At 51.1% G+C, this 23514-nt stretch overlaps 1 protein-coding gene across 1 annotated transcript; it reads right to left on the bottom strand.

Annotated features, from left to right (window-relative positions):
- Nucleotides 1-5628: 5628 nt before the first annotated feature.
- LOC101599608 (serine protease 40-like) lies at nt 5629-21286 on the bottom strand. The gene is made up of 5 exons (XM_004668147.2): nt 21074-21286; nt 20266-20428; nt 17836-18110; nt 14575-14744; nt 5629-7003 (listed from the first exon to the last, which is right to left on the bottom strand). The coding sequence occupies exons 1-5, from the start codon at nt 21270-21272 to the stop codon at nt 6635-6637; spliced, it is 1176 nt and encodes a 391-aa protein (XP_004668204.2). The 5' UTR covers nt 21273-21286; the 3' UTR covers nt 5629-6634.
- Between the last annotated feature and the right edge of the window lie 2228 nt (nt 21287-23514).

Raw genomic sequence — 23514 nt, forward strand, 5'->3', positions numbered from 1 at the left:
GGGAGGCTGCCCGCCCCGCCCCGCCCGTCCCGGGCGCTGGGTTCCGACCCGCCGCGGCGCCGCGTGGTCGGGGCGGAGCGGAGCTGAGGCCGGTGACCCGCAGGTGCGGGCCTCGCAGCGCGCTGCTGCCGGAACGGGGGCACGTGCGTGCTGGGCAGCTTCTGCGTGTGCCCCGCGCACTTCACGGGCCGCCGCTGCGAGCACGACCGGAGGCGCAGGTGCGCGGGCGCGGGCGCGGGGGCGCGCGGCGGGAGCGGCGGGGGCGCGCACGGGGAAGGGTCGGGGGCGCGCGGGGGGGCGGGACCCCGCGGGCACGCGCGCTCACGCCGTCTCCCCGCAGGGACTGCGGCGCCGTGGGACACGGAGCCTGGACGTGGCGCGGCTGCCGCCTGTGCCGCTGCGCGTTCGCGGCGCTGCGCTGCCTCCCGCGCCAGACGCCGGGCCGCTGCGGTAAGCGCGCCGCCGCCCCTGAGCCGGGCAGGGCAGGGCAGGGCCGGTGTCGCTCCCGAAGCGCGTCGCGCATGCTCTAGAATAACTGTCTGCCGAGGTCCTGCTGCCCGCATCTCTGGGCTTAGGAGCTCCGCGTACCGTCCCAGCCGGGCCACTGCAGTTGCGGGGGCCGACGACGGAGTTGCTCGGGAGGCACGTTAGCCGAGTCTGCGCGCGGAGATGCCCAGCCCGGCCCGCGCCGCCTACCCTGGACCAGGTGGCCCTGGGGCAGGACGGGCCCCTTCAGGGTCAGGCCCCCTGTTCTCAAGGCCTCCCCTCGTCCGCAGGAACCGGCCTGCGCCGGTGGGTCAGGCGTCCAGGGAGCACTGCCCGGGAGAAGCCCTCAGCCACCGTCCTGCCCCCTCTCACTGCAGGCAGCCCTGGACACCTCTCCAGGGGACAGGGGACAGGACGGTTACTGACACAGCTCCTCCAACCCTCTTCTATCCCCTTGTCCCAGACAGCCTTACTAAGGACACGGGAGGACCGAGTCTGGGCAGGGACAGCCCTCTGCCCGCTGTCCCTCTTCTTCTCGCACTGACCGTCCTGCCTCTGCTCCAGGGCTGGGATGAAAGGCGTGCACCACCACACCCGGCTGTAAGAACCAGGCATGGTCTGGAACAGCCTGTGAAGTCACCCAGAGGTGCACAAGGTTCCAATTCGAGGAACCAGCTTTAAGAGCAGTTTCAGGGTTGACTAAAATAGTCAAGGCGTTTGACCCCAATGGGGTCACATGCATCAGCCTTGTAGGTTAGTGAAAAGGAAGAATAAATGGAGATTTTGTTCGTGCTCACGCCTGTTTCCACTGGGTAGGGAACATTCTCAAACTACCTTGTCACCACGCATGAGGATAGCGTCGTACGTCAATGCGAGGGCCGGACTCATGCTCCTGAAACGCTGCGATGCACGGAGCTTCAGGGATGGCCACTGCCGCCTGGTTAATACGCTGTCCCAAGTCAGAGCAATAGTGTCAGGACTAATGTGGGGAACGACAGGCTGTCTGTGAAACAGATGGCTGCAATCTGTTTTTTTTTTTAATTTTTTATTATGTATTTATTTATTTATTTTTCCAGGGTAGGGTTTCACTCTAGCTCAGACTGACCTGGAATTTACTCTATAGTCTCAGGGTGGCCTCGAACTCATGGCGATCCTCTTGCCTTTGCCTCCCGAGTGCTGGGATTAAAGGCGTGTGCCACCACTTCTGCCTTTTGTTTTTTTGTTTTCTGTTTTTTTTTTTTTTTATTGTTCCAGTTCAAATCATTTGCTATGGTCAGGTGACATAGAATACTCGGGTAGGCCACCTTGCTCTGCGTAGCTGAACTAGAAAGGCTCTGAAAACAACACAGCTATTCCCCTTCGGCTCTTTCTGTTCCACAAAACTCCAGGTATCCCTCGGTGTAGAGAACAGAACTTTTTTGTTACTGGATGTTTGTTCGTTCAATCAATGCTGGTTTCAAAGCCAGGACCTTGCACACGCTAGGCAAGTACTCTACCACCGAGTCCTGTAAAGGATGAAGACAGAGGCTGAGAGAAAGCGGCGCCTTTCCTGTCAGCAGCTGTGAGCACAGCCTTGGGAGGTCCCTGGCAGAGAGGAGCTCTGCTCAGACCAAGACAGGGAGGGTCTTAGGATGGGAACAGACATGGCTCTACTCGTTAGAGCCTAACCTCTCACAGTGGATCTCACACATCCCCATGTTCTCTTGCAGACCCCAGAGCCTTTCTCCCCGCCGGTTCCAGTGGACTGAGCAGGCAGGGAGCCCTGCGTTTTCTCTTCCTGCTGCCCTGCGCCTTCCTGCAGGTCACAGTCAACTGACAGAGCCTCCTCCGCCCTTGACTCCAGAAGGCACCGTGGCATGCCAGCTGGAAACCCAGGACTTGGGCATCTGCTCTCATTTTCCATGTTGTAGATTAATGGAGTTGCTTGTTCTGTCATGAACTAAAACTTCAGATAAATCCCCGTGTCGTGTAATAAGCATTTTCAGCCATCATCCTGCTTCCCAAGCCTCATTATAAGGAATCCAAAGCAGTGTTTGAACACTCGAAGCCAATCCTGTTCCACCCTGTATTCCTCTCTGATGGGTCTGAGGGGGCACTGGGCACACTTGAGTGACCTCAGAAGATAGGCCCCTGCCACATCACAGTCATCCAGCAACGTGGACCCCTACCCCCAGCTCTGCCAAATCTAAACCCAGGTCAGAAACCAAGCTTATATAAAGAATGATTGAAAACTGCCCAGTAAGCACTTCTCTTAATGTTCATACCCATGTATTAATGCTACCCTCACCTTTGGTTAGAGAAGCTTCTGTTTTTGGATGTCGTTGACCTTGGGATGACTCAGAAATCACCATGATGCTGAGAAGTGACAGAAGAAGTGACAGCACTGAGACATCTCTATCACACCTTCCAAGGCTCAGGGTCCATTGCAGAAGAGGAGGTGGAAAGAATGTAAGAGCCAAAGGAAGGGTGGGCAGAAGCAGGAGCAAGGAGGAAGCTTGCCTCCTTTTTTCTGGTTTCCTGGGTGATGTCAGTGACATTCACGGGCTTGGGTGACAGTAAGGCCAGATGGATAAGGAATCAGATGGTGGTAACCAAGGAAACTATGGCTTATCCTGGTAGCTATGTCTTCTGATTGTCAAAATACCCTCTTTCAAAAAAAAAAAAACACTTGTGATTGATGACACAGACAATATACCATAACTGTAATCCCCTCCCCCACCCCCTTTCTGCCCTCACTACACGACCTCCATTGATTCCCTTCTAACTACTCTCTTCTATTTTTTTAATTTTTATTTATTTTTATTTATTTATTTGAGAGTGACAAAGAAAGAGGCAGAATGGGCATGCCGGGGCCTCTAGCCACTGCAAACGAACCCCAGATGCGTGCACCCCTTTGTGCATCTGGCCAACGTGGGTCCTGGGGAATCAAGCCTCAAACTGGGGTCCTTAGGCTTCACAGGCAAGCGCTTAACCACTAAGCCATCTCTCCAGCCCTATTCTCTCTTCTATTTTGATATCATCCATTTTCCCTTTATATTGTGCAGGATTTGTGTAAGTAGTGTCAGCCACTGAGAGGTCATGAATACCATGATCACTTTGTATCGGGAAGGCAGCATTGCAAAGCACTCACTCCTTCCCTTACTTTGGCATATACCTGAAATCTTTAAAGTGTACATTTTAGAACCTGATACTTCTTTGGTCAGCTAGCTCCCATCTCAGCGGGGGGAGTACAATCACTTTGCTCAATAAACTGCTGCTTACATTACCTGTGTCTTTGGGTTGAATTCTTTCTTTCAAGAAGATAAGAACAGGGATGGAGAGATGGCTCAGTGGTTAAGGCACTTGCCTGCAAAGCCCAGGCTCAGTCCACCAGTACCCACCTGTAGCCAGATGCACAAAGTGACACACGCATCTGGAGTTTCTTTGCAGTGGCTGGAGGCCCTGCAACACTCATTTTCTCTGTATCTCTTCTATCTCTACTTAGAAATAAATTTAAATTTTTTTTAAGATAAGAATAAGCTGGGCATAGTGGTGCATGCCTTTAATTCTAGCACTCAGGAGACAGAGGTAGGAGGATTGCTGTGAGTTTGAGACCAACCTGGGACTGGGATAAAGGGAGACCCTACTTTGAAAACTTCAAAGAAACAAAAAAGGCTGGAGAGATGGCACAGAGGTTTAGGTGCTGGCTTGCAAAGTCTAACAAACGTCCAGAGTTCAATTCCCCAGGACCCACATAAAGTCAGATGCACAGTGTGGATCATACATTTGGAGTTCATTTGCAGTGGCTAGAGGCCCTGGTGTGCCCATTCTCTGTCTTCGGTCTCCCTCTGCTTGCAAATAAATAAATATATTTTTAAAAATGAAATGAATAAATAAATAAAAATTTGTATAGTAAAAAAGAACTGGAGACTGGCTAGAGTTACTGGGCTTGGAGCTACAGTTTGGTGTTTGCCCGTTTGAATCATGTATTACTTGAGTATTTCTTTGCTATGTCCAATGCCTTATTTTACAGATGTTTATTCTGTGCCATTATGGGTTTTTTGGAGTTTGTTTGTTTGGTATTATGGCTCGGTTAGAAGATCTTGGACTATGTAAATGTGTGAACATCATTGGAATTGATAAAAATTATAGGGACTTTTTAAGTTGGATGAATGTACTCCATTTTATATCATGTATGGTTATCAGTTTGTGGGGACCAGAGACAGAATACAGTGGTGTGATTCAGGTGTCCCCTATAAACTTGTTGGGGATGGACTTACGGGTATTATAGCAAGTTTGCCCACGCCAGTGTTTGGCCCACTCTCATGTTGCTATTGTCCACGTATGTTGGCCAGGGAGTGATGGCCACCCTCTGCTCATGCCATCATTTCCCCTGCCATCATGGAGCTTCCCCTTGAGCCTGTAAGCCAAAATAAATCTTTTTCCCACATGCACAAAAGCACTGGAGAGATGGCTTAGCAGTTAAGGCACTTGCCTGAAAAGCCAAAGGACTTGAGTTTGATTATCTAGTCCAGTACCCACATAAAGCCAGATGCACAGTATTTTTTATTTTTTAGTTTAGTTTTTCAAGGTAGGGTCTCACTGTAGCTCAGGCTGACCTGAAATTCTCAGGGTGAAAGGTTTGGTGACAAGCCTGTGGCTCTGAGAGGTGGTGGAACTTTTAGAAGGCAGGGCCTAGTGGGAGAAAGTTCTGTCATTGAGGGACTGTCCTTAAAGGGAACATCAGGCTCTCAAACCCTTCCTCTTCCTTTTTGTTGCTTCCTGGCCACCACGAGGTGAACATACCTCATCTGCCACTTGCTAGTGCCATGGTATCCTGTGCCACCCCACTTGAGGGCCACAGGGCCAACAGACCACAGACTGAACCTTTTGAAAGCATGAGCCAAAATCAACCTTAGTTCCTTCAGCAATGAAGTCCTCAAGCATTTTGTCACAGGGATGGAACCTTGATGTCATAGGAGCAGATACCCATACACAGCCATAGACTAGGCAGAGGAAACAAAACTGAAGGGATGAGGGAGGAAGCAAGGGGAGGCACCTGGAAAAGAGTCTTCACACTGGCAGCGGAGGGCTGTGAACCAGGCACAGTGCTCTGATTATGCACCCAGGAGTTGGTGTCTTCTCACCTGCTGGTCTGGAGATTTGGGTGCAAATGGGTGCAAGAACAATTTTTTTTGGGGGGGGTTCATGGTAGGGTCTCACTCTGGCCTAGGCTGACCTGGAATTCGCTATGTAGTTTCAGAATGGCCTCAAACTCACGATGATCCTCCTACCTCTGCCTCCTAAGAGCTGGGATTAAAGGCGTCCGCCACCATGCCCGGCTGACATTTGTGATTTTTGTGTGTGTGTGAGAATAATTTGCTCAAGGCATCTGAATTTTTCTTATATCCCCCTGGGCCTGCAGGGACCCCAGATGCTCCCTTACCCACAGTTCCTGTTGGAGGGTGGGGCTGTGGTCAGAGCCCTTCCCAGTGACTAGTTAGGCTGCGGTGACACACAGTTTGCAGGGTCAGCTGGGCACTGAGCCAGCAGTTCTTGGCTCTGCCAAGCTTCTGCCCACAGGGATTGGGAGGCAGGCTGCTGCTGACCAGGATGGTGGGCCTTAGGGTGGGGGGCAGCATCAGGAAGCAGAGCCCTGGAGAAGAGCTCTAGGGAGCATGGGAAGCCCTCAGAGCGCAGGGCCCTTCACAGTCTATTTTCAACTTCTCCAGAAGAGCTTCAGTGACCTGTGGGCCCAAGAGATGCTCCTTCAGGCCACCTGCGGGCTTGCACCAGGGGCCCTGGCTTCTCCCTCCATGTGGTGAGGCAATGGCCCCAGCACTGGGTCTCATTCTGAAAGAGCACACACCCATGGGTGCAGGAATGGGGCCCTATCTGCAGAATGGAATCCACCTGCCCAACAGCAGAGACTCGGCTCCTAGCTGGGCAGCCTGACTTCCCAATTAACTCCTCCACTGTCCCTGGGCAGGAAGGAGGGAGACCTTCTGACACTGCAGGGGTGAACTGGGGACCGCATGAGGAGCGGCGCTGACGGGTCGGAGAAAGGAGTCACCAGCGTCTCCAGTTGTTTTTATTTTGCCAGGCCTGGAGCCGAAGTGACGTCACACGGACACTAAGTCCCACCGGTGTAAGTGTGGCAGGCCTGTGCTCAGTGAGGAGCGTGGTGAGATGGGCTGGAAGGCAGGCTGCTGTGGGCCCATGGCAGACTCCTGTACCAAGTCAGCTGCAGGAGGAGGGTCTGAGAAGACAGCAGGGCTGTGAGCAGGGTGGGTGTGAGGACAGTGGCCGCACTTCTCCAGCCTGTCAGAGCAGGGGGCTTTTCCTCTTGAGGCGCCATGGAAGGGTCAGGATCAGGCGTGGCTTGCTGGTGATCCTTGATCCACTTGGAGAAGAATGAGACCTTGGTGTAGATGCTGGGCACGGTGACCGGGTACAGACATGCCGAGTGCCAGCTGGCCAACCCCTCCACGTACCAAGTGTCATTCACTCTGCAGACGAGGGGACCCCCAGAATCTCCCTGAGGAGAGAGAGAGAACATGGGGAGTGGGTCCAAGGCAGAAGAGGACGCACTGCCCAGGATGGAGATGGGTGCCAGAGTCTCTGTTGTCTGACTGGTGTTAATCGGCACCTCACGGGCAATTACACAGTCTATGCATGGGAGGCCCAAGGCTCAATATCCTTAGGTCAGGGACCAAAACACCCACTCCACGAAGATGCCAAGAGGACCCCAGGCCCCACCTAGCTGTGAGCACAGTCCAGACTGACAGGGGGAGAGACTTCTAGGAGTCAAACATCTGCCCCATGCCCGCCACCTGAGGTCAAGATGCCTCTGAGGCTCCACAGCTTGGCTTGCTGGGCTACCACCCGTATACGTTGTCTGTGGGCTTTGGTGAATGTTTGGCTCAGCCCAGCATCGCACCTGGGTCTTAGGTGAGATGGCTCAGTGGTTGAAGGCACTTGCTTGAAAAGCCTGATGGCCCGGGTTCAATTCCCCAGTGCCCACACAAGGCCAAATGCAAAGCAGTGCATGCATCTGGAGTCAGTTCACAGGGACAAGAGGCCCTGATGCACTCACTCATAGATATTCATTCTCTCTCTCTCAATTTCTCCTTGCAAATAATGTTTAAGTGGGTCTCAAGGGAACATGCCCCCCACGCCTCCAACCATGTGTTGAGTGACACAGTTGAGCAGCCGCTGTCCACAGCATGCTCCGGAGAGGAGGTGGCACATCCGTGTGGGCACACACCTGCATACACGCATGTTCATGGGGTGCACGGCTGACAGAGGAGCCCTGGAAGGGCTGCACTGTCTGCGCCATCAGAGGGCTTCTCTGAGCCAAGACTGGAGGGAGGGGGCCCTGAGGCCTGACCATGCCAGCCATGCCACAGACACGGGGAGCTTGGCAGAGAGGCGAGGTGTGCTGGTGCAGGTTGTGAACATGTGTTCTGGGGATCCGGTGGAAAGGTCATGCCACAGCTCCAGGAGTATCATAACAGGTTACAGTTGGCAGGGGTCAGCTGGAATTCGTCAGCACACAGGACATGCCATGCCTGGCCCTTCTTTTCCATTCAAAACGTTAGGCATGTTGGATGCAGCATGCCTGTGATCTCAGTACTCCAGGGACAAAGACAGGAGGATCACACGTTCAAGACCGGCCTGTGCTGCACAGTGAAATTATGTCACGAAGGAGGAGGCATCTTGGGAGATAACTCAGTTGGTAAAGTGACTACTGCACAAACATGAGACCTGAGTTTAGATCCTCAGAATCCTCAAAAAAATCTAGGTGTGCCAGCCCTTGTCTGTAACCCCAGCCCTTGGTGGCAGATCCCTGAAGCTCACCAACCAGTCTTGCTGAATCAATGAGCTCTGGGTCAGGCAAGAGATCCAATCTCACAAAATCAGATGGAAAGTGACCAAGGGAGACACCTGAATCTAACCTGTGGCCGCCAGCACATAGGTTGCAAACATCTCCACAGGCATCTGCATGCACATGTACACACATATGCACAAATACATACATCACACGCACACAAATCAAACAATAACCAAAAAAAAAAAAATTTAAGGCAAATAAGTAAGTGGTGGACTGTGGCATCAGGATGAGAAGCGACAAGAACAAGGGCAGGAGCCAGCTGCTACCTCTGCTGAGGGCAAGCCCAGAGGCCGGAAGGAGGCTGCTTGAGGGTGAGAGTCAGGAAGGCAACTGGGCAGCACGTGCAGGGCCCTTGGGTGAGCCCCGCTGGGAAGGAAGTCTGAGACTGCAGGCAGTGTGCACACAGGCGTTACGTAACGGGGACAGTCCAAAGCCTGTGGGCGTCCTGAAATCTCCCCACAGGTAGAATAAACATGAACACAACCATATCAGAGAGCTGCTTGGAGTTAGACACAAGAGCTGGACGTGCTTATCTCATCCTGGCAGGGCAATTCCACTGCCAGTGTGACCCCAACCGAAACATGAAGCTCTGTGCACTGAAACACCATTTCTCAAAATTCATAAAGAAGGGGCCGGGCGTGGTGGCACACGGCTTTAATCACAGCACTCAGGAGACAGAGGTAGGAGGATTGCCTTGAGTTCAAGGCCACCCTGAGACTATATAGTAAATTCCAGGTCATCCTGACCTAGAGTGAAACCCTACCTCAAAAAAAAAAAAAAAAATTCATATAGAAGAACAGGCCTCAGATAGCCAAAAATATTCTCAACAACAGAAACAGGTCCAGAAGTATCACCATACCTGATTTCAAGATATACTACCACATATTATAGTAACTAAAGCAGCACGGTACTGACACAAAAACAGACACACAGATCAGTGGACTAGAATAGAAGACCCATCTCTAAATCCAAGCAACTACAGCTGTCTGACCTTCGACAAAAAAGCCAAAGATGCACAATGGAGAAAAGACAGAGTCTTCAACAAATGGTGCTGGAGAACTTGGACAACCACGTGTACACAAATAAAATTAGACCCATTTCTCTCACTCTGCACAAAAGTCAACTCTAAGTGGAAAAAGACCTCACTATATGGCCCGAAACTCTAACTCAACTAGAAGAAAAAGCAAGGAGAACACTCCCCAATATAGGCATAGGGAAAGACTTCCTGAATAAGACCCCAGTGACACAGGAAATTAGACCAGTACTCAACCACTGGGACCTCATGAAACTAAAAAGCCACTTTACAGACAAGCCATTAACAGAGTCAATAAACATCCCACAGAATAGGAGAAAATCTTCACCAGTGTACCTCCCACAAAGGCCTAATACCTAGAATCTATAAAGAACTCAAGGATTGGAGGCTTGCCTACAAAGTCTAAGGAATCAATTCCCCAGTACCCACATAAGCCACAAGCACAAGGTGATACATGCATCTGGAGTTCATTTGCAGCAGCTAGAGGTTCTGGTGTATAAATTCATTCTCTCCCCCAGCCTGCCTCAAATAAATAAATAAAATATTGCTGGACATGGTAGCATACAACTTTAATCCCAGAGCTTGGGAAGCAGAGGTAGGAGAATCCCTGAGAGTTCAAGGCCACCCTAAGACTACATAGTAAATTCCAAATCAGCCTGGGCTAGAGTGAGACCTTGCCTCAAAAAACAAAAACAAAAAAAAACAAAAAACCAAACACTCAAAAAATTAAACAATGGGCTGGAGAGATGGCTTAGCGGTTAAGCGCTTGCCTGTGAAGCCAAAGGACCCCGGTTCGAGGCTCGGTTCCCCAGGACCCACGTTAGCCAGATGCACAAGGGGGCGCATGCGTCTGGAGTTCATTTGCAGAGGCTGGAAGCCCTGGCGTGCCCATTCTCTCTCTCTCCCTCTATCTGTCTTTCTCTCTGTGTCTGTCACTCTCAAATAAATAAATAAATAAATAAAGACTGAAGCTTATGAATAAAACAATAATATTAAAAAAAATTAAACAATAAAAAAGTCAAACAACCTAATCAAAAATGGGCGGAGGGTCTGAAGAGACAGATGGCTTAGAGACTAAGACACTTGCTTGCAAAGCCTAAGGACCCAGGTTTGATTACTCATTTCCTACATAAGCCAAATACACAAGGTGACACATGTGTCTGGAGTTCATTTGCCATGGCTAGAGGCCCTGGTGCACCCATTCTCTCTATATATGACTCTCTCTCTCTCTCAATCTCTATAAGTAAATAAATAAAATATTTTTTAAAAAAGAAAGAAAATGGGGTGGAGAACTAAACAGAGGATTCTCAGAGGAAGAAATACAATTGGCTACTTACTACACACTTAGAGAGATCAACATCTTTAGTCATCAGTGAAATGCAAATTGAAACAACTCTGAGATTTCATCTCACCCCAGTTAGGATGGCCTTCGTCAAAACCTCGAATGAGGGCTGGGGAGATGGCTCAGTGGTTAAGGTGCTTGTCTGCAAAGCCTAATGACCCTGGTTTGATCCCCAGGACCTGATGCACAGAGAAGCGCCCGCATCTGGACTTTTTTTGCAGTGGCTAGAGAACCTGTTGCACTTTTCTCTTTCTCTATCTCTGTCTCTCTTCCTCTTCCTCTCCCCCCCACCTTCTGCTTGCAAATAAATAAAATAAAAATATTTCAAAAAAAATCAAATGCAAGCTGGGCATGGTGGTGCACACCTTTAATCCCTGCAGAGGCAGAGGTGGGAGGATCACTGTGAGTTCAAGGCCACCCTGAGACTAAAGAGTGAATTCCAGCCTGAGCTAGAGAGAGGCCCTGCCTTAAAAAAAAAAAAAAAATCAATACTGGCAAGGCTTTGGGTAAAATGGAACCCTTACCCCACTGCTGGTGGGAGTGCAAATTGGAACAACCACTACGTAAATCAGAATTGGAGGCACTTGAAAAAGATGAAAATGGGGGCTGGAGAGATGGCATAGTGGTTAAGGCGCTTGCCTGCAAAGCCTAAGAGCCATTTTCAACTCCCCAGATCCCACTCAAGCCAACGCATAAAGGGATGCACACATCTGGAGTTCACTTACAGTGGCTGGAGGCCGTGGTACACCAATTCTCTCCCTCCCTCTCCCTTTCCCTTTCCATCTCCCTCTCCCTCTCTCTCATAAAAATATACTTAAAGGGGCTGGAGAGATGGCTCAGCGGTTAAGCACTTGCCTGTGAAGCCTAAGGACCCCAGTTCGAGGCTCAGTTCCCCAGGTCCCACGTTAGCCAGATGCACAAGGGGCGCACGCGTCTGGAGTTCGTTTGCAGTGGCTGGAAGCCCTGGCGCGCCCATTCTCTCTCTCTCCCTCTATCTGTCTTTCTCTCTATGTCTGTTGCTGTCAAATAAATAAATAAAAAATGAACAAAAAAAAATTAAAAAAAAAAATACTTAAAGAGCTGGGTGTGGTGGCTCATGCCTTTAATCCCAGCACTTGGGAGGCAGTGGTGGGAGGATCACCATGAGTCCAAGGCACCCTGAGACTACATAGTGAATTCCAGGTCAGCCTGAGCTAGAGTGAAACCCTACCGCGAAAAAACAAAAAATAAAATAAATAAATAAAGTTAAAGATGAAAATAGATCGACCACTCCTGAGCACACCCCTAAAGCCTCCACTCTATACCGAGATACTTGCTCGAGTATGCTGCTGCTCTATACACAGGAGCTGGGAACTAGAACCAGCCCAGATGCCCATCAACTGAAGAGCATACAACCAAGATGTGGTACATGTGCACAGGGGAAGTCTACTCAGCAGTCAGGAGAGATGAAATAATGAAAGCTGCGGAAAAACGGGGTTGGGAAAAAAGCATTCTAAGTGAGGTCACGCAGGCACAGAAAGACAAACACTCCATGTCCTCTCTCATCAGTGGTTCCTAACAGGGGTAAATTGGAAAGGAGTGCAAATGGCGGTAAGTAACAGGAATATAAGCAATATAAAACTAAAATGAGGCCAAGAGAAGTAAGAAATGAGAGAGGAGGAGTTATCTGACAGGTTTAGGAGAGGAAAAGAACATCAGGGGAGGGGCTTAGAGGGTAGTGGGTAGGGACGATGGGGAAGGAATTACCAAAAAGTTAAGACAACATGAATCAGCCCCATAGAAACCCTCATTCTGGCTAGCATTCTACAAGATATAACCACCCATAAAGGGAGAGAAGTATCATCCATTTCATTTAGGAAGATGTAAAATATTAAACATTGTGACAGAGTAAAAATAAAAAAGTGAGGGCTGGAGAGATGGCTTAGCGGCTAAGGCACTTGCCTGCAAAGCCAAAGGACCTCGGTTTGATTCCCCAAGACCCATGTAAGCCAGATGCACGAGGTGGCATATACATATGGAGTTTGTTTGGAGTGGCTGTAGGCTCTGGCATGCCCATTTTTCCTCTGTCTGTCTGTTTCCCCGCCCCTCCCTCTACCTCTCTCTCTCTCTCTCTCAAATAAATAAATAAAAATACTTTAAAAAAAAAAAAAGAGTGAGGGGGGCAGTCCAGACATAAGGTGGTAAAAGCTTAATTTAAAATTATGGACTCTGGCTGGTAAATCCTCAGGCCCAGAATTGGGCTGCCCCCCACAGTGATCAATGGCCTGGGATATCCATGAGGTCCCCAAACAATGCAAGGAAGACACTTGATTACCTGCCAGAGCTAAAAGGTAAGGTCCTAATGAGTAAGACACCACAGGCCGTGGCCAGAGGACGTCGGAATACTGAAAAGGAAACTAGCTCCCTCCTGGCCAGCCCTCCTAGTGCTGAAGAGCCCTGTGGGAGCTGCTGGAGGACAGCGGTCACCAGTAGCATGAACAAGCGGGGGACCCTGCCGACTACAAAATCCACCAGCTGGTCAAGAAGTGCACACTGGTGCAATATGGCCCACCTCTGCAGGTGACCAACTCTGATGGGACATGAAGGACCCCTAGTGGGAAAGAACTCATGCCTAATACGAGAAACCAAGTCAGAATCCTGTTGCCAGGAAACTCAAGAGACTCTAGAGAGAAGCCCTCACTGCTCTCTGGAAAAGAGTGGGCTTGCACACCAAAAAAAAAAACAAAAAAAAAAACAAAAAAAAAAAAAAAAAAACAAAAAACCTCTCTCAAATTTGCAAACCCCCTTAACTCAAGCTGCTCTCACTCTTGTTTGGAAAATCTGCTTTCTTGTACAGATGGCAGAGAAAACTGAGGAGAACCAAGATCTATCAATAAGACAAGAGGTTAGCAGACTGCCCACCATGAGATATGCCAGCTCTACCACATCTGCCACGGCCCGGGAGAAACTGCAGGGGAAGTGATGACGTGAACACTGCTCTCACTGCTAGCCTGACAGCTAGCCCTGGGTTGATGGTAACAAACATGGTGATCAATCAAAACCTATCAAAACAGAAATCCAGAGGCTACAGAGAACTCAACACTAAATGAGACTGTCAAAGGCCTGCCATGGCTCAGGGAACATTGTAGAAGAGGGAGATGAAAGACTGTAAGAGTCACAGAGTGGGGAGGAATGTCCTGAGGCATGGTCTCCTACTATATCACAGGGACTGACTAAAGCCTTCATGACCCCACAGTGAAAACCATAATGCCACTGAGGAGGGGCTCCAGAGTAAGGGGAGCAGAGATGAGGGGATAAGAGAGAATAACCTGTTATGATTAATATAAAATAAAAAATATTAAAAAAACACACCATTTGCAATGACCTCTCAGGGAAACCATGCAAATGCTCAGCATACTGTGGTGCATCCACATGGTGGGACGGACAAATCTCATGAACACACTGCGTGGGGAAGACCAGCCCAGAGTGTGGCCTGTCTGGTGTGCATTCAAGTGAAGTCCCAGCATGAAAGCCCATCAGTGCTGTAGACATGAGGTGGGGCTCCTCTGGGAGAGTCGGGACAGGAAGGGGATCCCTTGGGTGCTGGTCTCATGTTTCTAAGACTTCCTCAAGCAGAACCACCCATGACATTTGCTTTGTGGGCTGTACTGCAACACGGGTGAAAGCAACAGTGGAGCCCAGCGGATGGGCTCATGCCCTTTAGGGGCGCTGACACCCCGGGCTGTGTGGTCAGCGATGAAGAGGAAGATGTGGCTGGGGGAGGGTCCAGAGGAGACTGACAGTCCTGGAGCAGAGAGGTGTCCCAGCCCGGGTGGGCCTTCTGCATAGGGTCCCACTTACTCGGCACATTGACTTTCTGTTAGTGACATCCATGGCGCACAGCATATCCTCCTTGACAGCACTAGGCTGGCCTCTGTTGGGGTCTGGAAGCTGGAAAAATTCTTGACATCGCTGATTTTCTATGAGGGAGACTTGTGCTTCCTGGAGATGGAAGGGCGCGGGCAGGAATGCTGTGGGAGAAGGGTTCGATGTGAGACACAGCCCAGCTCCGGAGAGGCCAGCCCTCCCTCCAGGCTGGCTGCTGATGGAGGACGGCCACTCTAGGCCACAGGGACAGGAAAGGCCTCCTGCAGGCATGCAAAACCCAGGGGGAACAGTGTTCAAGAAACAGGGTGAGGGCTGTGGGAGACAATACCAGGCAGGAGGTCAATTTGACTGCCATAATCTAAAAGTGAGAGCTAAAATGTTTTAGGCATAGGCTGGGACTATAAATCACAATGATAGAGTGGTCATCTTTCATCTTTCATATGTGAGGCCATAAGTTAAATTCCAGCTACAGGAGAGATGGCTTTGCGGTTAAGCCCTTGCTTGTAAAGCCTAACAACCCTGGTTCAAGGCTTGATTCCCCAGGACCTGCATAAGCCAGATGCACAAGGGGGAGCATGCATCTGGAGTTTGTTTGCAGTGGCTGGAGGCCCTGGCGCACCCATTCTCTCTCTTTATCTGAGTCTCTCTCTCTCTCTCTCTCTCTCTCTCTCTCTTGCTCTGAAATAAATAAATAAAAATGAACAATTTTTTTAAATTCCAGCTACAAATAATCAAAAGAAAAAAAGCTAACAAAACAAAACAAACAAAAAAAAATGAGACAGAATCCTAGCAGGACCCCAGCGGCACAGTCTCCTTGCCAGGTTATGGGATTGGACTTTATCTTAAAGACAAAGGGTTCTTATGTTTTAAAAACTTTGACTAGGGCTGAGCTGGGCATGGTGGCGCACACCTTTAATCTCAGCACTCAGTAGGCAGAAGTAGGAGGATAGACGTGAGTTCAAGGCCACCCTGAGACTTCACAGTGAATATAGGGAATTCCAGGTCAGCGAGACCCTACCTCCAAAGACAAAAACAAGAAAAAACTTTGGCTAGGACTGGAGAGATCTGGAGAGATGGCTTAGGGCACTTGACTGCAAAGCCAAGAGACCCAGATTTGATTCCCCAGGACCCACGTTAGCCAGATGCACAAGGTAGCACATGCATCTGGAGTTCGTTTGCAGCAGCTGGAGGCTCTGGCACACCCATTCTCTCCTATCTGCCTCTTTCTCTCAAATAAATAAAAATTGAAAAAAGAAATTAAAAACAAATCTTTGGTTTAACTGTGGAGCCCGAGTTAGGCGGGTAGAGTCTGGCAGCATGGCTGGGATGAGGCAGAGACATATGACACAGGGGCCAGGGAGCCTGGGAGCAAGACAAGAGCACTGGCCCAGTCTCAAGGAGCAACCAGACCTGAAGACTTGGACTGTGTTTCCAGTGCCTCTCACTCATCTGACCTGGGTTCCCTAAAAGGTGGCAGTGAACAGGAGAAGTGCTCTGTCCTGTGCAAGGCCCGTGTTTACACATCCCTCATGAGTGGGCAGGGGTTTCAGGACCCAGCAGTGTGTGTACCTCCTGGACAGGCAAAGGCTGCAGGGTCCACAGTGCATGTTCCACCGTGAGTGGGCAGGGGCTGCCTGCATGTAGCAGACTCCAAGCCTGGTTTGAGTCCCAGCAACCATGGTCAGAGGAGGACATGGGAGAGGACAACCATAAGGCTATTTCTCATGGAGGGCAGCATCTCTTTGCCCTGGCTATTGCCCCAACCCATGAATTCCCATAGTGTTCCAACTCTGATCCTCTGGCCTATCTTTAATACCCTACCTGCCCTGCCAGAGGTTCTTAGAAAGATCCTTATAAAAATGTTGGTGAGCAGCTGTTCTAATGACTAGGCTGTATGAATTACACTTAAGAGGTCTGGAGCAGGAATGGAGTCTCTGGCCCTGACCTCAACAAAACTCCTATTGCAAATGCCTCCTGGGGCTGCCCTGCTAGATGGTAACCCTACAACTAATGACAAATTTACATTCATTTTATTTCACTCGCCATTATTTTCCTAAATCAAAAACATTCAGCTGGGCATGGTGGCACACGCCTTTAACCCCAGCACTGAGGAGGCAGAGGTAGGAGGATCACTGTGAGTTCAAGGCCAGCCTAAGACCACATAGTGAATTCCAGGTCAGCCAGGGATAGAGCAAGACCCTACCTTGAAAAACAAAACAAACAAACAAAAACCCATTCAGCCTTCTGCAAAAATTTTTGTGCAATAATTCTGTAGTCTCAATCTAAAAATGTGCAGTTGTCCCTTGTTATCCATAGGTGCTTGTCCTAACCTAGGATGCCAAACCCAAGCACTGAAGTCCTTTATAAAAATGCCATTTGGGAGCTGGGGCAATGGCTTAAAGGTGCTTGCTTGCAAAGCCTGATGGACTGGGTTCATTTCCACAGTACCCATGTAAAGCCAGATGCACAAAGTGGCAATACATCTGGAGTTTTTGTAGCAGCAGGAGGCCCTAGCCTGTGCCTATCTCTCTCTCCCTCCCCCCCCCCCCCTCTCTCTCTCTCTCTCTCTCTCTCTCTCTGTGTGTGTGTGTGTGTGTGTGTGTGTGTGTTTCTCAAGTAAATAAAATATTTTTTTGAAAATAGCATTGTATTTACAAAGAACCTGTGGACATCCTTCCATATTCTTGGAATCATCCCTAGATGGTGTACAATACATGACAGAAAGGAATGATCACTATACTCTATCATCTACACAATAATGACAAAGAGAAGTGTGTATCGCTCCCCTATCCCAAATGCTTTTGGTCCACAGTTGATTGAAACTGAGGATTCAGAGCCCACATGTACACGGGGCCAACTATAGAAACGGACACAATGGGCTGAGCCTTAACTTGCATTAAGGGATGAAGAATCAGGTTCACAGAGACAAATGCTCTTCATCCACACACACCGCAACTGGCCTCAGGCCAGACGGCAGCCTGCTCTCATTTCCTCAAGCACACCCAGGTCCTTTCCTGGCCAGGGAAGACGGAGCAGTGTTTGGTGGGAGCCTTGTCACCTGCAGGGATCAATTGCGTTCAGAGCCCTGCATGTTGAATGGCTCCATGTCAAAGAACCCAAACTTCAGATGTGAAAGCTAAGATTGATGCTGAACCACGACTGAGGCTCAACAGGACTGCAAGGGCCTCCGCTGCCTCTCACCCCTCACCCTCTGGGCCTGCCCTGTGTACTCACTATCCTCACTGAGCATCCCCCAGCCACTTATCCAGCAGGGACTATCAAGGGGCACCTTCGTGGTGTTCTCCGGGATGCAGGCCGGGAGGATGTGGGAGTTAAACTCCACAGGAATGTGCAGTTGCAGCAGGGCGATGTCATTTCTCTGGTAGTGGAACCTGTTATAGTTTTCTTGGACAATGACCTTGTTCACTGTCATATGTCGGCTGTAGTTGCTGGGATTGCTCAGCTGGCTGTACCCTAGCAGAACGCGGTAGTCAGATGGGCGGCGGGACCTAGCGGGAAACAGCACCATGGACGAGTGAGCCAGCACCGTCCCCCTGGCTGCCCACCTACACCGCAAGCAACCAGACCTGGTCTCCCCGGCTTTTCAGCTGTACCTTCTCCTTTCCTAGTACTGAGCTGGTCCTTGTGGGGGTCAGAATGGACACCTAAGACCTGAGGTCGTACCCGGAATCCAAGCGGCAGTGAACCTCATGGCTGGTAAGAGACACTTGGAACACACTGACCCACGCCCAGCAGGTTTGGAGGAAAACATCTGCTCACTTCCGGCCCTGACCAGACTCTTCTCCCGTCTGCCTGCCCTTTCTTCTCAAAGACCCCACTTCCTGACTGGCATGGTCCACACCCCAGCTCTCACATGTCATCTCTCTGAAGGGTGTCTCCCCACCTGGGCACAAGAGCTCAACAGGAAGAAATGGAAGAGCATGGAAACACTGTTTCTGGAACACGTGCGACATTCCAGCCCCCTTGTCTTGCCTGTGTGGACCCTGTATGCCCTGTTCACAGGCCTGGATTCTTCATGCTTCAAGCCCCTCCAACTCCAGGCCCCACTGTGATGGGCCATCTCCCCGGCCTGCCTTCGTGGGTGACCATGGCAGATCCACCTCACTTACATCCCGCTTCCCTGACAGGTTGAGAAGTTCCAAGGTGCCCCCCACCCCTCAATATGGGCCTTGTGTGGAGCCTGCACTCATGTGAGCTAACTGTATGTCTCACAGTGGACAAGGTATCTTCCTCACCCCCGCCCCCGGGAACAGATGGGGCCAGGACACAGCTAAGAGGCGCCCAGGCTTCTGTCTGATACACCGTGCTAGGACAGAAACCATTTGCTTCTTCCCTTGCTCTGGGGACAGCAGAGACTGGGCTGTTCCTAGACACACTGTCCTACAGGAGGGACAGTCGCGGGATGCCTCTGGAGCAGAATGTGGAGTGTGCAGGTGGCCTGAGCCCTGAGGAGCCTCTAGGAGGAGAGCCCTGGGTGTCCTGGGAAGGCTCTGGTTTGGTGGAGGCAGGCTGCTGCTTTACAGGGCCCACCCTGGGAATGGGGTTTGGGGACTGTCACTTTGAGGTAACCCTAGAGCTTGTGCTGTGTACGGCCAGGTCAAGGCACGCTCACAACCATGTGTACAGGAGGGTCCAGGCCTTCCTTCTGCTATCTCCAGGGACTGTCCTGGGGTGAGTGGGACCCAGATATTGACATCCTCTAGAGTAGAGTGGGAGTTCGATTCCTAATGCCATGGAAGAGAAAGAGAGGCCTGGGGGTGGCCACTTTGGAACTGAAGTCTGTTTTCCAATGCCTATTGATAATCGCAACAGGCATAATTCCAGTGAGCTCATTAAAAGTAATGTGCATGAGTCTGTGACAGTATCACAACCCTGGTGGGCCCTGGGAAGGGGCAAAGGGCATGTCCCTGGTGAGAGAGGAGGTGGAAATCCTGAGAGGTAGACTCAGATGGGCAGGAGATGAGGGCAGACGAGGGGCAGCACCACTGGGCCAAGGGCAGGGCTGCGGGCAGCACGCCATCGCAGAGCCAAGCCTGCCAGGAAGAGGCTTCTCGGTGCCCTTCCCTTCCCTCCTTCCTGCCAGGAAGAGGCTTCTCGATGCCCTTCCCTTCCCTCCTTCCTGCCAGGAAGAGGCTTCTCGATGCCCTTCCCTTCCCTCCTTCCTGCCAGGAAGAGGCTTCTCGATGCCCTTCCCTTCCCTCTTTCCTGCCAGGAAGAGGCTTCTCGATGCCCTTCCCTTCCCTCCTTCCTGCCAGGAAGAGGCTTCTCGATGCCCTTCCCTTCCCTCCTTCCTGCCAGGAAGAGGCTTCTCGATGCCCTTCCCTTCCCTCCTTCCTGCCAGGAAGAGGCTTCTCGATGCCCTTCCCTTCCCTCTTTCCTGCCAGGAAGAGGCTTCTCGATGCCCTTCCCCTCCCTCTTTCCTGCCAGGAAGAGGCTTCTCGATGCCCTTCCCTTCCCTCCTTCCTGCCAGGAAGAGGCTTCTCGATGCCCTTCCCTTCCCTCCTTCCTGCCAGGAAGAGGCTTCTCGATGCCCTTCCCCTTCCCTCTTTCCTGCCAGGAAGAGGCTTCTCGATGCCCTTCCCCTTCCCTCTTTCCGCCTAGTGCCTGTCTCCCAGCCGCTGGCCCTGCACAGGGAATGCGCACCTTTGGAAGCAGTGGGCAGCGCTGGCTACCCAGTAGTTGTCGATGAGAACCCCTCCACAGATGTGCACGCCTTTCCACAGCAGACTGGCCTGCCATGGCCACCGCCCGGGGCCTGCCTTCTGACCACCAAAGATCTTCCCAGCGAACGTGGTCTTGCCACATGCTGTGGAGACAATCAATCACAGCCACGAGGCACCTGCACTCAGGATGCACCTGCATTCAGGATGCACGTGCTCGGTGCCCCAAATGTCAGCATCAGCGGCAGTTTGGGGACACAGGGGACCCTCCTCTCCCTTCCCAGATGAGCATCTCCAAAGTCCAGGAAAGAATGGCCTGGCTCATGGGACATACAAGCCTCCTGGAGGGCAGGGAGAGGGAGAAGATCAGTGAGAGGCTGCGTCAGAAATGTCCAGATAGAACAGAGGTGCATGGGCGAGGTGGGTCCCAGCAAGTTCTTGTCAGACCTCCTCCTCCAGCCCTGTTTGCAGGAGCAGATGCCGAGAGGGGCAGAAGACCTTATTGGTCATGGTCATGGGCATGTGAGTGGGTGTGCCCTCCCACCTCAACGCAACGAAGACAGTGTGTGACAGTTCAGCCCTGAAGATGTTCTAGTGCGCGACCTTGACCCTGAATGAGGAGGTCTGAGGTCACAAGGAAGCACCAGCAGGAGGGACATCCCATGTACCCAAGCCCATCTCCAGGGTAAATGCCCCTCGCCTCACTGACTTCTTCAGAGGTGGCAGCAGAGAAAAAGCCCACGGGGAACCTGCCTGCTGCTCTGGAAGCCATGGTTGGCCTGTCCACTCACCCTTCGACAGAGATTGCCTGGTGGGCGTGGGTCCCGAGGGCAGGGTAGACACTGAGGGCAGCAGCGAGGGTTGTATCGTCTGCTCGTTCTTGGCGTCCTGGGCGCGCACAGGCAGCATGCTCAGCCACACAAGCAGAGCGGTCCACACGCAGGCCCGGTGCCCGCCTGGGCCTGACTGCTGGGCCCTGGCGCCCTGCATCCCCGGCTGCTCGTCTTCCGGGTCCCATGGGCCATCCGCCGGGGGCGCGTGCGCGCAGACAACTGCTGGGGCCGGCAACCGCCCGGAACGTGCTGGTGCAAACAGACCTGCGCGGGAGCTGCGCGGGGAGACGCGTGCGCCGCGGCGCCAGGCCCGCGGGGTCGGGCATCCCTCGAAGCCAGGCTGTCCTCAAGCCCCTCTCTCTGGACCCTAAGGACCCGTGCTCTCTCCAGATGCAAAAGTTGGATCCCCAAGTTTCCCAGTCTCCTACCATTACAGCATCCACTCGAAACGCACCGTCTCTTTATCGCTAGCTCATCCTCTCAGAGTCCAAGAACTCAGCGTCTGAATCGTCTCAGTGGGCTGTGGATGGGGTCTTTACGAAATACTGCTGTCTACCTTGCCCACCCTTCCTTTTCTTATTATTCCTCACCCTTCCTTTTTTTAAGTAATATTTTTCATCTAATTACTTGTAAAGAGAGAGGAGGAGGAGGAGAACGCAGAGATGAGAATTGGGGGCCAGGGTCTTCAGACACTGCAAAAGAACTCCAGACTCATGCACCACCGTGTGCATCTGGCTTATGTGGGTCCTTGGCCTTCGCAGGCAAGTGCCTTAACCCCTAAGCCATCTCCCCAGCCCCACCCTTCCTTCCTTTTTTATGTAAAGTAACACATATTTGCATCTGAGAGCACCTGTCACTTTGCTCCCTGCCTGTAGAACCCCAGCAGTTGGCACCATCCTGCCGTCCTTAGGTTCCTTCTGCCAGGCAACAAGCGCTGGGGCTACTTGCTGCCATGTGTTAAGAACTTTGTGATCCTTGCTTTCATCCAGTTTCACCTTATTAAACAAGATGATATATCTTCCAGATACTTAAAAAAAATAAAACTCGGCAGCTGCAGAGGTGGCTTAGCAGTTAAGCCTAAGGACTCCAGTCCTACGTAAGCCAGATGCACAAGGGGGCGCACGCGTCTGGAGTTCGTTTGCAGTGGCTCGAGGCCCTGGTGCGCCCTTTCTCACTCTTTCTCTATCTCTTTCTCTCTCTGTCTCAAATAAGTAATAAAATGGGGGGGGGGGGAACTCCCTCCTCTGCCATGGCCACCACCAGAGACAACAGAGAGACAGTGCCCTTAGGTGTCCTGTAGAACCTTGGCCATGGAAACCTGTGAGGAGGGCTTGGAGTCTATAACAGACAGTAGGAAACTACTTTTCCTAGACAGCACTGACGCACTGAGCCTACATGGTACCTGCTGAAGCAAGGCTTGGCTCTTGTTCTAAAGGGAATAAGGGAGTTTACTCTGAAAAGAATATGAATGATCACGGCCCAAGAACTTGGATTCAGGTTGCCCTAAATGACATGTTCCATGATAGGGAAGTTTCCATTGAACACGTTCCATGATAGAGTTTACATTGAACATGTTCCATGATAGAGAAGTTTCCATTGAACACGTTCCATGATAGAGAAGTTTCCATTGAACATGCTCCATGATAGAAGAGTTTACATTCACCTTTCACAGTCACAAAACACAATCAACTCATAGATCAATGCATTTACCAAATACATTGATGAGATTATGGGTGTGAACTGAGTGGTGTAAAAGACTCTACAAGGCTGACTGATTAGAGCTTCTGTGATAGTGGACAAATGGAATGTTATAGGTCTCTCGCTCTGGCCTGGAGTTCACTATGTAGTCTCAGGCTGGCCTGGAACTCATGGTGATCCTCCTACCTCTGCCTCCCAAGTGTTGGGATTAAAGATGTGCACCAGCATGCCCAGCTTTGTAATAGGTCTTTGTAACAAATATCTTTAGGGTTGGAAAGATGGCTTAGTGGTTACCGTGCTTGCCTGTGAAGCCTAAGGTTTGATTCTCCAGGTACCACATAAGCCAGATGCACAAGGTGGCACGTGTGTCTGGAGTTTGTTTGCAGTGGCTAGGGACTCTGGTGTACCAATTCTCTGTGTGTGTGTGTCTCTCTCTGTGTCTCTCTCTGTCTCTCTCTCTCTCTCCTTCTGTCTGTCTCAATAAAAATAAAATATTTTTTAAATCTTTATCTATTGGGCTGGAGAGACAGCTTAGTGGCTAAGCACTTGCCTGTGAAGCCTAAGGATCCTGGTTCGAAGCTCAATTCCCCAGTACCCACGTTAGCCAGATGCACAAGATGGTGCATACAACTGGATTCGTTCGCAGTGGCTGGAGGCCCTGTTGTGCCCATTCTTTCTCTCTCGGTCTCTTTCTCTCCTTC

The sequence above is a fragment of the Jaculus jaculus genome, chromosome 5, assembly GCF_020740685.1.
Source record: "Jaculus jaculus isolate mJacJac1 chromosome 5, mJacJac1.mat.Y.cur, whole genome shotgun sequence".
In the NCBI taxonomy this organism is placed as follows: Eukaryota; Metazoa; Chordata; class Mammalia; order Rodentia; family Dipodidae; genus Jaculus; species Jaculus jaculus.